Genomic DNA, 13,388 nt, shown 5'->3' with positions numbered 1-13,388 from the left:
GTACCCTTCCACCTCCCCCCCCCTCCATTCCTATTAGTAGCCTCTAACCCCTTCCATTCATTTTTCTACCCACCTCTTCCCCCTCCCCCTCCCCAAATTATATCTCCCCTCTCTAACCCTTCCATACTAAATACCTGGCAGGGCGGGCAGGCAGCTGCTTTTTTTTTTCAGAGCCGGCGTCTGAGCTTATAATGACGCCGGCTCCACTCTCCTCCTTGCACACTGTTGTCCCCCTCCCTGCCGTTTTACCGCACAGAGCAGGGGAGGGGGACCTCTTCAAGTGGCGCACGGTGTCAGACTGAGCGCCGGGTAGTCACGTGACACCCGGCACTCCTATGCAGAGCGGGAGGGGGAGGCGCACCCCCGCCCAGCGTACACTGTGTGCGGTTCCATTATGGAGCCGCACGCAGCCTGTCAGGGGGACGGCAAACATCACTTGTCAGTCTGACAAGTGATTTTTGCGCTCCCCTTTGGCCGGCGGACCTGGGGGGGATTTCTGCATTATCTGTCCCCCCCAGATGATTTAATGGGGGGGATGCGTCCCCCCCATCCCCCCCGGTTCCTATGCCCGTGTGTATGACAATGTACCTGTATGTGTGCCTTTTATGATTGTGCATCTGTATATCTTTGTGACTGTGTGTCTGAATAATTAAATATGTGTGCTTGTATGGTTGTGTGTCTGTATGTTTGTGTATTTGTGCATATATGTATTTTTACCTGTATCTATGTCTATGCCTATATGGGAGAAAAGGAGAGATAGGGGCTGGGGGGAAGAAAGAGACAGAAAGGGGCTGGCGGGGAAGTAAGAAATACATAAGAGGGGTTGTAGGAGACACACTAGAGGGGGTGTAAGACACAAAGGGGCCAAAGGGGTAAGACATTTATGAGAGTGGACATCAAACACTAATGGGGTAAGAAATTAAAAAGGGGGGCTATGAGACACATAGGCGAAGATGCATTGTTTTTTTTGGGGGGGGGGGGGGGGGGAGCGTCAAAACGCATCTTCGCTTGTGTAGTCAAAAATCCTTGCACCGGCCCTGACAACAGGGCCAGTGCACCCGGACCATTTCATTGAGATAAAGTGGTCTGGGTGACTTTAGAGGTCCTTTAATGCTCCCACTGAAAATAATAGTAAGGGCAAGACGTACTAATTCGGGGAGAACATCTTACTACAATTCATAGGTGTGTTTTGTTAAATTATATTATTGTATTTAATAGTAAATGGTAAGTAAATAGCCTGTGTGTGGCTCTGTGGTCTGTACAGTGTGTCAGAGCTTGTCATCACGTTAAAACACTCCGGCAGTGAAAGAGTTAGTAAGCCGCTCTGCCCACTCGCCCCGCCCCTCGCTATATAAATCCCATTACCCAGCATCCTCTCTTTCTCTTCGCCATCTTAACCGGCGCCATGAAGTGAGTGCAAACATGGCAGACACACTGAGATTAATGGTTTTCTTTAATCCGCTGCCATCCTGCCACCCGAGGTGGCTCTGTGCCGCCAGGATGCCGGGATACGGTGGCCCGGGGTCTGTCGATTCCTCACCGCTTTCTATTTTGTGTTTACAGGGTCGAGCTGTGCAGCTTCAGCGGCTACAAGATCTACCCGGGGCACGGCCGGCGCTACGCCAGGACCGACGGGAAGGTGAGCGGGCTGGGTAGGCCCTGGGTGGGGTATGGTGGGACAGTGAGCGCGCCTGGGCTGCCCCCCGCACAGGGCTGGCGTGGCAGAGCTGTATAGAGCCCGGGGCAGGGGGTTCATTGAGCGGCTGTAAGGCAGGCCAGGCCCGAGTCATGGGATCTGACACACAGAGCTTATTAACTGCTATTGGTAGAGCTCTGTGTAACTAGGATATCACTGGATGCTGTGTATCGATCTGAACACTGCCCAGGCACACACACACTATGTACTAAGGCCTAGTAGCACTGTCAGCCCTGACCTGGGAATCTATTGAGCCTGATTTGTATACACTGAAAGTGGGAAGGAAGAATGATTCATTGTTACTTTGTAACTTGTTAGTTAAAAGGTGGTTTTCGATGGTCACATTTCTAAATGTAGCACTTCAGAACTTGGCTACCTTTACCTGTATGAAATTTGTAATAAAACTGACTGTGTTCTACTAGAGGAAGACTAAACAATTAATCCAGCTAATTTTGGCATTTGCTTTTAGAAGTGATCACGGTGGTAGGAGTCTTTCTGCATGAAATGCTGTACATACGGATTATGCCAACTAATGTCCATTATGAGTTGGGGAAAAAGTACAGTAGAGACTGTAGTTGGCAACACATGAAATGATGCTGGGCAAACTTATGTCTCTTCTACTTCCCTGCTTTCAGTGTAAACATTTTGTTGTCTCCCCCCCCCCCCCACCCCCCCTTACTTACCCTACTCGTGTATTACCTGGGAGAATGGTCTAATCAAATGCTAAGCATTTGACCCAATCATTAGCAGGGTGTGGAAACGATGTGGAAAAGATTCACCCTGTGCGATAATTCCTAGTAAGTTTATACTTTGCGTGTTTGAGGACTTGGTGAATAATGCACAGCAGGGCATTTTAAACTAACTGATTTAAGGGCAGCAGAAACAATACAAAAAATGCTGCTGGGCTGACACTATAGATTTACTAAAGGGATACTCCAAGCACCATAACCACTATAGTGATTTGAAGTGGTCATGGTAGCTAGAAAATAAATATTTCTTGATGTATGTTACTTCCGACAGTGTCATTAGCTGTCCTGGAACTCTTTTGGCATCTTGGCAAATGTTTAATCTGTGCTTATTTAGTGTCAACTCTCAGCATTTTGGTGAAACACGGGTCCTCCTTGCTGCCTAAGTCTTCTCCTCAGGTTTGTTTCCCCAGCGTTCTTGCCTGAGGAGGAATGATGAACATTCAGAACATGGGTACAGTGCTGGACCTAGGGGTGTATTTTTTTTTTTTTTTTGAATTCCAAAGGAGGGGCTGGGGTGTTTGGGTGTTAAGTGTTGCTTCATCCCTCATCCAAAAACATGATATAAAAAAAAAAAACTGTTAAAGAAGCACTATAGTGCCAGGAAAACGAACTAGTTTTCCTGGCACTATAGGGTCTTTAGGCCCCCCTTCAGTCAGGGTCCCACTCCCGCCAGGCTGAAGGGGGAGGAAGGGGGTTAATCACTTACCTTTCTCAAGCGCCGTGCTCCCTCGGTGCTGGGCAAATCTACTCCCTCTTCCGACGTCAGCGCTGAATGCGCATGCGCGGCAAGAGCCACGCGTGCATTCAACCAATCCATAGGAAAGCATTTCTCACTGATTTTCACAGTGGGGTAGCTCCTCTAGCGGCTGTCAATGAGACAGCCACTAGAGGGTGGATTAACCGTAATGTAAACTTAGCTGTTTCTCTGAAACTGCTATGTTTACAGCTGCAGGGTTAACCCTAAAGGGACCTGGCATCCAGACCAATTCATTGAGCTGAAGTGGTCTGGGTGCCTATAGTGGTCCTTTTAATGATAAAGCAATCTGTTAAATATTAGGGATCGACTGCTTTTTTTTTTTTAAATTTATTTTTGATCTGTGAAGTTTCCGGCCGATTTACCAATACCGATATTGTTTATCTACCCTTTTGAAAATAAACTATTTCTACACCAATCTACTGTTAAATGGGCTTTTTTGTAAAAAAAATTTTTTACATTTTGTTTCAGTCCCTCCTCCCTATTCCCTTGGGTGCCCGCAGCAGTCCTGGGGGGCCCAGCACACTTACTTACCTTCTATTCAGCTCCCCTGTCTAACTCTCGTGGCCGGTGTGCTGCGCGGAGTGTTGCCATGTTAACCTGCTGCAACACTTTGACGGCTGCAGGATTTAGACAGGGGAGCTGCTGGGAAGGTAAGTAAGAGTGTGCTGGGACCGCCTGGACCCTGATGGCGGCTCTGGTCTGCATTATCAGCAATATTTGCCTCTTTATCGGTATCTTTGATCTGTCGATTTCTATTAAATATATAATTTAATCTTACATTTATAAATTTAGGTTTTCCAGTTTCTGAATGCAAAATGTGAGTCCGCATTTCTTTCCAAGAGGAACCCCCGTCAAATCAACTGGACTGTTCTGTACAGAAGAAAACACAAGAAAGGCCAGTCTGTAAGTGTTTTTTTTTTTTTTTTTTTTGTTCAGTGACGGGTTTTTAGTAACTCAGGAAATATTCTGAAGCAAAGTGGCTGCTGTAGAACTTAATGCTTAAATCAAAGGTTCTGTAGTGATTGCTTTGAATATAGCACCAGAATGGTTGTAAGCTTATTCAGAATATATAATTGTTCTCTTGCCACTCTACCTTATTAGATTACATTCCAACATACAGATCTGTTTAATCCCAGCTTTCTTAAATACTGCATTGTTTGTGTATTTCTTAATATTTCAGTACTGAGGTCACCATTATCTTCTATTTTGTTTTGAGTTTTATTGGTCACTAATTCAGAAAACACATTGATCATTCTTACTTTCCCTCCCTACAGGAAGAAATCCAGAAGAAACGTACCCGACGTGCAGTGAAATTCCAGAGAGCCATCACTGGAGCATCTCTGGCTGAAATTATGGCCAAGAGAAACCAGAAGCCTGAGGTGCGAAAGGCTCAAAGGGAACAAGCAATTAGGTGAGACTTTTTCATTTGTATTTTTTTTGTGTTCTGACTTTACCAATATATTGCTGGTTGCCAATGCGGTGTTGATATGTACTACTTCCGCCACCATGAAGTCATACTATTTAACTTCTATATTTTTTTTATAAAAAAGGGTTACTCTTAAGCCAGTGTTTTAATTACTTAAACTTTAGCTTGGTGTTACCCTTATTAGAAGGCGATATGTCCTTAATGAGACATGCTGGAGTTCTACTAAAGCAGCTTTAAGTGAATAAGCCCAGTAGATCTTGGTACAATTAAGAGAAATACTGTTCTCTCCAGGTTGAAAGTCTGTGTACATATAACCTCTTCAGTCTAGCTTTCTAAAACTAATCCTTGGTATGTTACTGAATTGTCAACTTGGGTATTATGTACTTGGCTACCTTATGAAAGTTCTAAAGCGGTAGTTCCTGACTGTTGTAAAATTATGTGGATGCGGGCACTGTAACATAGACTAAATGTTAGTGGGTGGTTTCTATTGCACTGTGGATGTTAATGCCATTACAGTAAACTTTTTGGGCAGTAGCACAGGTGAGCTGAATTTCTGTTCTTACATTGGAAAATAGTATGGGCACTTAAATCCCAGTTTTCTTGTGATGTGGTATGTGCTCTTATGTGTAGATAAATAGCTCTGTAATTTGCGCAATCCAGTGACAATCCTACTACAGAAATACAAAACTTTTTTTTTTATTATTATTATATGGAAGTTTCTGTCTCCAGTGTAGTAAGCTATGATTTGCATTTCTAAATCACAACCTTACCATGTGGTGGGGGTTATAGGGGACTTGTTATAACAGCAGGCTCATATTTAATGGACCACCCCTTAGGTAATATTGTGAAGAGTTATGTTCATTTAAAATTGTAGATATTAAGTCTACAAGTGTTTCTATGTCTGAAGCTTTGGTGTTAAAGGACCACTATAGTGCCAGGAAAACTTGTTTTTCTGGCCCTATAGTGCCCTTAGGGTGTCCACACCCTCAGGGTCCCCCTCCTGCCAGGCTCTAGGGGGAGGAAGGGGTTACCTCTTTCTCCAGTGCCGGGCGGGGAACTCTCCTCCTTTTCCATAACGATGTCATCGGCTGAATGCGCAGGAGCCAGCGCGCATTCAGCCAGTCCATAGGAAAGCATTCTCAATGCTTTAATATGGACGCTGGCATCTTCTCACTGTGAAAATCAGTGAGAAGCACCTCTAACGGCTGTCAATGAGACAGTCACTAGAGGCTGGATTAACCCTATTATAAACATAGCAGTTTCTCTGAAACTATGTTTATAAAAGAAAGGGTTAATCCTTGCTGGACCTGGCACCCTGACCACTTCATTAAGCTGAAGTGGTCTGGGTGCCTATAGTGGTCCTTTAATGTTTGTAACACCGATCTCAAATACTGTCAATGTGCTATTTGGAGACATATCCAAGCTGGGCAAATCCTTCCCTATGGCACGGACATGCTGTCTTCACTGCCTGTTAATCACTGCACAAACTGAGTTACATTAGTCACTGTTTCTGTGCTCCTCGTCAGCACAAGAGCTGGCTAGGAAGTAACCACTGTGCATACGCTGCGCTGTAGATCCTGATGAATGAAGGGAATTGTTTTAGTGCAAAAGTGTATCGGTTATTCTCTGCCCCAGCTTTTAGATATTGCTGGCTAAAGCCGAGCTCTCTAACAGCCAAGCATGTTTACTGGGGAGAGCAACATAGCCGTAAAACATTCTTACCTTTGCTGCTGCTCTATTGGATAGGTGAGAAGGCACACAACTGAAAAAGGAAAATCAAAGTGCCACCCGTTGAGACACTATTTCCACGTAGCCCACAAAGTAAAACAGATGCAATTTGTTTATAATCCCTGGAAGACTTAATGGGATATCTGGTCAGTGTTTTGGCTCCTAAGAGCCATAATCAGTTGTGGATTTTTCACCACCTAATGTCTGTCCTTTTCCTGTGCTTTTGTAAGTAAATATAAAATGGTGAATTCTATCATTTTAGCACAACTTATAGCTAACTTCTAAAAGCAGAGTTCCTCTGTGTAAAAAAAAAAAAGAGAAAATATTCTACTCTACAGGCAGCTTATCTGTGCAAAGTAAAACCTCTTTACATGGTTAAAAGTATCAATACACACATTGTGTATGACTGGGAGAAAAAAAAATAACTAACCTTTCTATTTCATAATACCTTGTATTTTAAACTGTTACTATGATAAAGAATATATATATATTAAAAAAAAATAAAAATCTTTTGTCCCTCTTAGGGCTGCCAAGGAAGCAAAAAAGGCAAAGCAGGCTACAAAGAAAACTGTTCCTTCAAAGGTATTTAATTTTTTTTTCCTTTCTCCAAACTTACACGTGCTGTTATAGTCAATGTAGATCTGTCACTTAAGTATTTCATAAGTATATATTCTTTATTAAATACTGATCAAGATACCATAAGATATGGTATGGACAGCTTTCTTATGAAAGCCTGAGCTTGACAAAAGGCAAAGCATCACAATTAACTAATTCTAGCAGCTGTGGGTTTCAGCCTCTGTCTATGGATGGTCTTGTTGGATCCTCGGTAGACATCAGTGTTGTCCTTTTGCGAGAGTGCATCTCTCCTGGCAACTAAAATGCTGCACCCTATTGTCCCCAGATCTGTTACTTTCAGTATATATATGCGCCTTTCAGCTGTATGCACAAGTTTTTCTTACGGAAACACATGAAATTAAACTGAAGAGCAACCAGCCAACTATGAATACAGCCTTTGTTAGTGGTGCATAATAAACAAAAAACATTTTTGTGCTACTTATTGTATTCTGTATATAGCTTAACATTCTATAGATAAGACTTACAACTATTCCTGAGACATTTAAAGTCCCACTGACTTATGTTGTGACTTAACTAATGTGGTGGCTTTTCTTTCATAGGGACCATCTAAGGCTGCACCCAAGCAGAAGATTGCAAAGCCCGTAAAGATGGCAGCACCCCGTGTTGGCGGAAAACGCTAAACTGTTTCATCTGGATGTTATAATAAATAACTGTTTTGAAAAGAAGTCTTTTCTTGTGTCTGTTAAATTGGATTTCTGGGTTAGAATTTGTCGCTATAAAAATGGCATGTTTGACTCCTGCTTGTACTATTTACCATTGTTTTAATTATTTTGAGATGTGTTCAGATATGTTGAAGGTTTTTTTTTTTTAGTCTCGGGTAAATTTTCAGGTTACTTTTCCAGTAGAAACACCAAATGCTAGTCAGGATTTATTAGATGCACAATACAATGACTATTGGTTAAGATTACTGTAAATAACTTGGCTTGTTATATAGATGTAACTAGGTGGCTTTTTAGCAAGCAATTGTAATTATGTACAATAGCAAAATGTAATTGACAAATATAGGAATTCACGAAAATGGTGACTTGCTCCCTGGTCAGGTACACTCATTGTATTTTACTTCCTAGGTTTAGTGAGGTATATTATTGGTATTTATATAGCGCCAACTAATTCCGCAGGACTTGTATATGGATGATGGTATCTTGCATAAACAGGCTTTGTGTTTAGCCCACAATTTCCTTTTAGTCTGTATGTAGAAACAGCTGTGGCTGCTTCAGTTAAAGGAAAACATAAACAACCATTACTACTACTGCCCATTATAAAGGTTAAGGTGCCGAGGATGACCTGGCTGCATCCTATGGTAAGATGCTTGACAACTTGCCTGGGTCATACTGAGAAACTGTATACCCTGCATCTGCTGTATTATAAGCAGAAACTTGTTCTAAGAGCATACAATTAAAGGGACACTAGTCATCTGAACAACTTTAGCTTAATGAAGCAGTTTTGGTGTATATGACATGCCCCTGCAGCCTCACTGCTCAATCCTCTGCCATTTAGGAGTTAAATCCCTTTTGTTTATGAACCCTAGTCACACCTCCCTGCATATGACTTGCACAGCCTTCCATAAACACTTCCTGTAAAGAGAGACCTATTTAGGCTTTCTTTATTGTAAGTTCTGTTTAATTAAGATTTTCTTATCCCCTGCTATGTTAATAGCTTGCTAGACCCTGCAAGAGCCTCCTGTATGTGATTAAAGTTCAATTTAGAGATTGAGATACAATTATTTAAGGTAAATTGCATCTGTTTGAAAGTGAAACCAGTTTTTTGTTTTTTTTCATGCAGGCTCTGTCAATCATAGCCAGGGGAGGTGTGGCTAGGGCTGTATAAACAGAAACAAAGTGATTTAACTCCTAAATGACAGTGAATTGAGCAGTGAAATTGCAGGGGAATGATCTATACACTAAAACTGCTTTATTTAGCTAAAGTAATTTAGGTGACTATAGTGTTCCTTTAATGATTTACTACAATAGTCTAGAAGTTAATCAGCTCACATTCATCCAAGTTTAGGCACTGCAACTATTGATATTATGCACTTTTTAAAAATGAATAATTCATGTATCTAAAGTATACTATATAGTGTAAAATGTATTCATACTACCGTCATTTCTTTTCCTGGCTATTATTCATGGCAGCATATACACATCGGTTAGCTCTGTCCCTTACAGCCGATAGGACAGGAAAAACACAAAGGCTTTAACCCCTTAAGACCGCAGGACGTTCTATGCCGTCCTTATTTAGATGGCTCTAAAATCCGCAGGGCGGCATAGAACGTCCTGCCTTCTTATGTACTTACCCGGTCGCCGGCGATCGCGGTATGGGGGACTTACCTGGGAGCCCAGGGAGTCCCCCTCCGTCCTCTTCAGCCCCCCAGGGCCATGTGATCGCGAGGACCCCGCGATCACATGGACGGCATAGCAGTCCATGTCAATGCCAGCAGGGGGAGTGCCTGTAATGACAGGTACTCCCCCCTGCTGTCTGAAAAAAAAATAAAAGATGTTAAATCAGTGTAAAAATAACATTATATATATTGTGTGTGTGTGTGTGTGTGTGTGTGTGTGTGTGTGTATATATATATATATATATATATATATATATATATATATATATATATATATATATATATATATATATATATATATATATACATATACATATACATATACATATACACATATACACATAAATATACATACACTGTCTGTGTATTTTAATATTATACATAATTATATATAAATATCAAAATACACGTACAATGATATTGATTAAATATATATAATTTTTATTATATATTATATAATAAAAAATATATAAATACGTTAAAATAAAATAATACAAAATAAATAGATCGAAATTATGCATGTTTATATATTTAACTATTTTAAAATGAATATATATATAGACATCAAAATACATGTAGAATGAAATAATATATAGCTATATACGTATATATCACTAAATATATACAATAAAAAATTATATACATATACACATATATAATAATTCTACGCATATATTTATGTAATTTTACATAATTAGGTCATTTTATTAATTACAGTTAGCGGGACCTGCCTGACAACCCATGCTGAAACTATAGGGAATTTAATTTGCTAGCACTATATTTAACCCTGTAACTTTCCAAGACACCATAAAACCTGTACATGGGGGGGGGGGGTACTGTTTTACTCGGAAGACTTCGCTGAACACAAATATTAGTGTTTCAAAACAAATATATTACAATGATGGTGACATTTTTTGCATTTTAACACACAAATGGCACTTACACTGACGATATAATTGTTGTGATAAGTTTTACTGTTTTGAAACACTAATATTTGTGTTCAGCGAAGTCTCCCGAGTATAACAGTACCCCTCATGTACAGGTTTTATAGTGTTTTCAAAAGTTACAGAGTCAAATATAAGGTTTGCGTTTCAGTTTTTTCACATTAAAATTCGCCAGGTTGCCTTTGAGACCGTATGGTAGCCCAGGAATGAAAATTATCCCCATGATGGCATACCATTTGCAATAGTAGACAACCCCGGGTATTGCAAATAGGGTATGTTCGTTTTTTGTTTTTTTTTAGTAGCCACATAGTCACAAACACTGGGCAAAACTTGCGTTCAAATTAGTTTTTTGCATTTTCAAATATTAACACTAACTTTGGCCAGTGTTTGTGACCAAGTGGCTACTAAAAAAGACTGGACATACTCCATTTGCAATACCTTGGGTTGTCTACTTTTGCAAATGGTATGTCATCATGGGGGTAATTCTTATTTCTGGGCTACCATATGGTCTCAAAGGCAACGTAACCAATCTGGCGAATGTCAATGTGAAAAAACTGAAATATGTAACATGCTATATTTGACCCTGTAACTTCCCAAAACACCATAAAACCTGTACATAGGGGATACTGTTTTACACGTGAGACATCGCTGAATACAAATATGTGTATGTTACTGCAGTAACCGCAAACAGTATTATGACATTCACAGTTAGAATGTCACGTAGAATTAAAAAAATTCTTATTTTCTCCCATTTTTGTAATATTTATTTTCATATTAAATTATGTTCCATACCTAAATATTTGATAAACGAAAGCCCTGTTTCCCCTGAATAAAATGATATATAATAAGTGTGGGTGCATTTAATATGAAAGAGGTGAATTATGGTTTGACAGACATGTAGCGCAAATGCCAGGTTTTGTTTACGTTTGTTTTGGATCACAACTTGTACATTTGGCTGCGGTCTTAAGGGGTTAAAAGGAGGCTCCAATCCTAAGGTCCTCAGTCAGTTTACAAGATCTAAAGTAGATAAAGAGACATAATGGGTGGGTAGTATATGCTGCCATGAATAATCGCCAGTGAAAGAAAATTACGGTAAGTAGGAATACATTTTCCACTTTCCTGACTAATCATGGCAGCATATACACATGGGAAATACCCAAGCTTACAAAGGGAGGGACAGAAACTTAAATGCCAATCAAAGCAGAACAATTCAACATAGAAGAATGAACTAAATGAAGTACTTGACGTCCAAATTGCGCATCATTGAATGTGTTAACGAACGGTATGAAACGCCGGTTCAAATGCTAGCTTTACAAAAAGTGTCAGCAGAAACCATTGCCATGGAAGCCCACGATGCTGCAACAGCATGAGTGGAGAGTGCCCTGATACCCTCCGGCCAAGCTAGAGAATGACAATCTTTTCCTGTTAGGCTGGACCTCAGATGCCAAATACAAGACAATCATATCCTGTTGAAGATCAGTGATTGGGGTTCATGGGAACAAGCTTGGAGTTCACACATTCACCTTGCTGAGGTACTAGCCACCAGCACTTTCTGTGCTACAACCACGCAAGCTCCTGCTAAAGGTTAAAATTATGGTTTAGTCAGAGCCTGAGAGACCAGTGGCACGTCACATATTGTCTTCAACACCCTCAGTAGAGGCTTGAGTGAGTTCAATCGCTGCTTATATGAAGCAAAGCATCAGGGGTATCAATACTCAATAGGTACCCTTCACTACAGGTAGATAATGACCTTGATAAGCATTCACTCTGGGCAGGATCTCAGGTGTTAAATGCAAGACAACCATAACCTGTTGAAAATCAGTGAATGGGGATGCACAGGGCCAAGCCTGGAGTTCACACATTCTCCTTGCTGAGGTACCAGTCACCAGCACTTTCTGTGCTACCACCATGGAAGCTCCTGCTAGAGGTTAGAATAATGGTTCAATCAGAGCCCGTGAGACCACTGGTACGTCACATATTGGCTTCACCACACTTAGTGGAGGCTTGAGATCAATCAATGCTTACAGGAAGCAAAGCACCAGGGGCTCCAATGTTCAATGGGCACCCATCTATGTGGAAAGTACAGATATGTGCTCCTCTAGAGTGTTATAACTCAGACCTTTTCTAGGCCTGATTGAGGAGTAATTCCCACAGACAAATGCATACCATGTTTTGTAAAGTATTTATAGGACGGTAAGAGGATCTCAATGACCGTCTCAGGGATGCCCGTACTTATGGGGACTCCCGCATCAACACCAGAACTTGAGGATCTTGGTGTGTCAAGGGACCTTGTAATAGGTCTGGACGTACTGGAATTTCCCTTGGAGGTTCCAGAATCATCTATTCATCATAGGAATTTAGAGTCAACGTGGCCTTCAACGGTCTCCTTTTGAATTACCTTTAGGAAGGTTGAAAACCGGAAACTATATAAGTTTATCTAAATATGTACATCAGATTAAAATTCCAAATCTGAGTCAGCGTATCCTAACCTTGAGCATTCTGGTCGTAAAATCCAGAAAATACTTCTGGACTTGGTAGTTCCAAGAAATGGCCATCAGATCTACGTAGGGTATCAGACAAATCTGCGTCAACCCCGAGGATACGTCAGGACATGGTTGCCATTCCACCTTGTCCACAGTTATTCGGCTCAGGTAATCAGCCATTGTATACTGAGCCCCTGATTGTTCTTCTGTGCCCTGATCATCATGGACTGTAATTCCATCAATACGTAGCTGTGAGACCCATCTTGATAGATATAGGATACAGTTACTTGAAATTTGAGCAAACTTGGACCCACTTCTTCAGCAACCCTCTGATGTGAAGAAGAGCCCTGCATTTGACTTGTAATGCAATACAATTGAATGGAAATAAGGTGCAACATGGTCCAAACACTGTGCAACCAATCTTTGAAAAATGGAATCTGAGCTTATAATTGACCAATGAGGATCTGTTCACTGGAAACACAGAGATATATTCTCTCTTTTTAGCTACCAAGTAAGATGTAACTCCACTAATGGGGACCTAGTCAGTGGCCTTTTCTCTTGTTAACCCAAGATAGGGAGAATCTTTGAGAAATGCAGAGATGCCATTGGGTCCATCTGACAAGTCTGATGG

General features: G+C 41.0%; 1 protein-coding gene across 1 annotated transcript; it reads left to right on the top strand.

Annotated features, from left to right (window-relative positions):
* Positions 1-1,358: 1,358 nt before the first annotated feature.
* On the top strand, positions 1,359-7,657 carry RPL24 (ribosomal protein L24). Its single transcript, XM_063457478.1, has 6 exons — positions 1,359-1,410; positions 1,564-1,639; positions 3,995-4,105; positions 4,477-4,613; positions 6,881-6,938; positions 7,532-7,657. Exons 1-6 carry the CDS (start codon positions 1,406-1,408, stop codon positions 7,610-7,612), a joined length of 468 nt encoding a protein of 155 aa, XP_063313548.1. The 5' UTR covers positions 1,359-1,405; the 3' UTR covers positions 7,613-7,657.
* Positions 7,658-13,388: the final 5,731 nt, after the last annotated feature.

This window comes from Pelobates fuscus, chromosome 1 (assembly GCF_036172605.1).
Source record: "Pelobates fuscus isolate aPelFus1 chromosome 1, aPelFus1.pri, whole genome shotgun sequence".
Lineage (NCBI taxonomy): Eukaryota > Metazoa > Chordata > Amphibia > Anura > Pelobatidae > Pelobates > Pelobates fuscus.
This window is presented reverse-complemented; position numbering and strand designations above follow the sequence as displayed.

What these genes read in the sequence shown, in the direction of transcription:
- RPL24 (XM_063457478.1), top strand. An exon ending in AACACAAGAAAGGCCAGTCT is followed by an intron (nt 4,106 to 4,476) that starts GTAAGTGTTTTT and finishes CCCTCCCTACAG; the next exon opens with GAAGAAATCCAGAAGAAACG. An exon ending in AGAAAACTGTTCCTTCAAAG is followed by an intron (nt 6,939 to 7,531) that starts GTATTTAATTTT and finishes TTTCTTTCATAG; the next exon opens with GGACCATCTAAGGCTGCACC.